A 2,928-nucleotide genomic window follows, 5' to 3' on the forward strand; every position below is an offset into this window, starting at 1 on the left:
AAGACTTTTGTAGGTTTAATTTATTACCGTTTGACATCCAGTGACACTGACATACCCCCGCCAGGCCTATGGACCCCTGGCCCTGGCGAGTCTGACCTGTCCAATAAAATACAGTACGAGGAGTGGACGGCTACACACATGCATCCACAGCTTAAACTACAGTGATTCCAAACTGCGGCCGAAACAGTACTGCCAGGGAAGGAAAAGAAAAACAGGTGTCGCGTGTTCCCCAATTCATAATTCTTTTTTTTTTTTTTCTCATTTTAAACAGTTAATGCTGTTACCAACGCTACTGATGCCAGGACAGGGCCAGACACAAACAGTCCTACATCTTCTCTGCTGTATAAATATGGAAGATTTTTGTTTATACAGTTTATCCCAAGTCTGAAACTACATCTGCTGCTACCCGTTACTGCTAAGGTCTACACCATCTCAGATCTGGAACGAGCGGCTCGGGGTTGAGACTCTGGAATGTCGGGACTCAGTCTTCCTCGCTGCCACTTCCTGAGCGGTCCTGGAGGGGGGACAGGAGGAGAAAGCGTGAGTCAGCCCCGCCCTCAGGAGCACCCCGACTGGCGCCGACCTCAGCTTTAGATGCACTCAATCACCAATGCAGGCAGCAGAACCGCTCTGCCCTGCAGGGAGCGGGCAGCACTGGCTCCGCGAGGCTGGGTGCAGACTGGCCTTTGCCCTCATCCCCTGCTGCCATGGCCACACCGTGACGTCACCGTTCTCCCACAGACTGTCCCCTGCGTCCACATCGACTCTTCCTCGGGACGTGGGAGGCTTGCTGGGCCTTCCCTGCTCTGTCCCACTGCTGTCTGCCTGTCCCTGTGCCCCTGACTTACGGCTTTATTTTTATTTTTGTGGGCATGCCACGCAGCTTGCGGGATCTTAGTTCTCTGACCAGGGATGGAACCCGGGCCCACAGCAGTTACAGCGCCAAGTCTTCACCATCGGACCGACAGGGAATTCCCCTGACCTGTGGCTTTAAAACCACCTTGGCGATTTCTGACCACGTAAAATCTCTGCTCTTCTGTATAAACATTTTAAACAGCTTGGCAAGGGCCACAGAAGCCCTGCTAGATCCAGATGGGCAGATGGGGAGCTTTACAGCTCAGATCCTCCTCTCCAGAAACAAGGGCCACCACTCCCGTGTTCACAATGTCATTAACGTCCCCATAAGACCATGGATGTCTATGGTCAGATTTATTCTGAGGCACCTGGGTTTTTTTTTCCTAATTAATTAATTATTGGCTGTGTTGGGTCTTCATTGCTGCGCGCGGGCTTCCTCTGGTCGCAGTGAGCAGGGGCTTCTCATCGCAGTGGCTTCTCTTGTGGCAGAGCACAGGCTCTAGGCACGCGGGCTTCAGTAGTTGTGGCTCGTGGGCTCTAGAGCTCAGGCTCAGCCCTTGTGACTCATGGGCTTAGTTGCTCCGCGGCATGTGGGATCTTCCCGGACCACGGCTCGAACCTGTGTCCCCTGCATTGGCAGGCGGATTCTTCACCACTGCACCACCAGGGAAGTCGAAAGGCACGTGGTTTTGCTGCTATTGCAAACAGCTATACAAGAAAACTAACGAGGGACCTTCCTGGTGGTCCAGTGGTTAAGACTCCTCATTTGCAGTGCGGGGGGGGCCCGGGTTCCATCCCTGGTCAGGGAACTAGATCCCACATGCATGCTGCAACCAAGAGTTCGCATGTCACAACTAAGGAGACTGCGTGCTGCAACTAAGACCTGGTGCAACCAAATAAATAAATATTTAAAAAAAGAAAAAAAGACTAACAACAACAAAATGGTGCTTGTCAGGCTGTTCCGGGAGCCACAGGCCCCGTGTAATTGACTTGACCTCCGTGCTTTGTAGAAGTGGAGACAGGCTCAGAAGTGAAGTGAAATGCCCAGGCCCTACAGCAGGGAAGGGCCTGGCATCCGGGCTAGAGCCAGAGGGCAAAGCTTATTTAAACCCAGCCAGTGGGTCTGCTCGTGCCCCCACGCCCATCAAAGTGTCCAGGCTTGAAGCTCCTGTGGCTCTTCCCTGGTGTGCGAGGGACTGCAGCCTGTGCCAGGGGGACCATCACCGAGGCACCGCTCACAGCCCCGTTCACAGGGTCTGCTGCACAATGTTTTGATGACTGTGGATTATGGGGCCTTTTGTTTTTTGCTTGCTTTTTCTTAACCCACTACCATTGTTTAGAAATCCTTCTAGACAGGCCGGAACAGAGCCACAAGCAGAGACCTGGGGTGCAGGGCGTGTGCCCCGTGCAGTGAGGACACCACGGCAGTCCTGGCGGCTGGAGGGCCCTGTGCTGTGGGGATGGGGACCCGCTGGCGGCACCTCCGATCTCACCACCTCCCGTCCCAACACTGCCGGCCCGAGCTCAGCAGCCCTGGTGCCCTGGGTTGGCAGCTCTGCAGGCTGCTGCAGCAGGAACAGGCTGGGATGCCCTGCCTGAAGCCCACCAGCTCCAAGAGCACTGCTGGTAGGGCCACGTGGACTTGGACTTGAGTCCCAGGCCATATAAGGCTGAGCCTCGGTCTCCGCATCTGGGGAGCGGGGCTGTTGGCCTTGGACCAGGGGCCAGCACGTGGCACGGCACAGGCGTGCAGCGACCCGCCTGCCCGGGCCCCGCGGGCTTTACCTCGTCCTGCTCCTCTTCACTGTCGTCGTCGCTCACCACCGGCTTGGCCCGGGAGCCACGGCTCGGCCGCCGCCGGCCGCCCTTGAGCCGGTCCTGGGCCTTCTCCTTCCGGCCCAGCTTGATCTTCACTTTGACCGAGCGAGCTGGGGTGGGCACCAGGAGGAAAGAAGATGTGAGCTCGGGAGAGCATGGCACCTCGGAGCCAGGGACGTCTGGGAGCCGTGCGGGCTTCGGGTCCCCTCAGGTGGGTGTGACCCCACCCCGCCTCCCCCCACCCCGGGGATGGGC

The 2,928-nt window shown here is 56.9% G+C and overlaps 1 protein-coding gene across 1 annotated transcript in view; it reads right to left on the reverse strand.

The window, feature by feature from the left end:
- SMARCA4 (SWI/SNF related BAF chromatin remodeling complex subunit ATPase 4) overlaps positions 1 to 2,928 on the reverse strand; it is an 86,994-nt gene continuing 84,066 nt past the window's right edge. Inside the window, exons 34-35 of the mRNA XM_024745674.1 lie at positions 2,641 to 2,843; positions 1 to 514 (exon numbers count right to left, since the gene is read on the reverse strand). Coding sequence (XP_024601442.1) covers positions 482 to 514; positions 2,641 to 2,843 — 236 coding nt within the window. The 3' untranslated portion in view covers positions 1 to 481. The remainder of the gene's footprint in view (positions 515 to 2,640; positions 2,844 to 2,928) is intronic.

This window comes from Neophocaena asiaeorientalis, unplaced genomic scaffold (assembly GCF_003031525.2).
Source record: "Neophocaena asiaeorientalis asiaeorientalis breed wild unplaced genomic scaffold, Neophocaena_asiaeorientalis_V1.1 scaffold357, whole genome shotgun sequence".
Classification (NCBI taxonomy): Eukaryota; Metazoa; Chordata; class Mammalia; order Artiodactyla; family Phocoenidae; genus Neophocaena; species Neophocaena asiaeorientalis.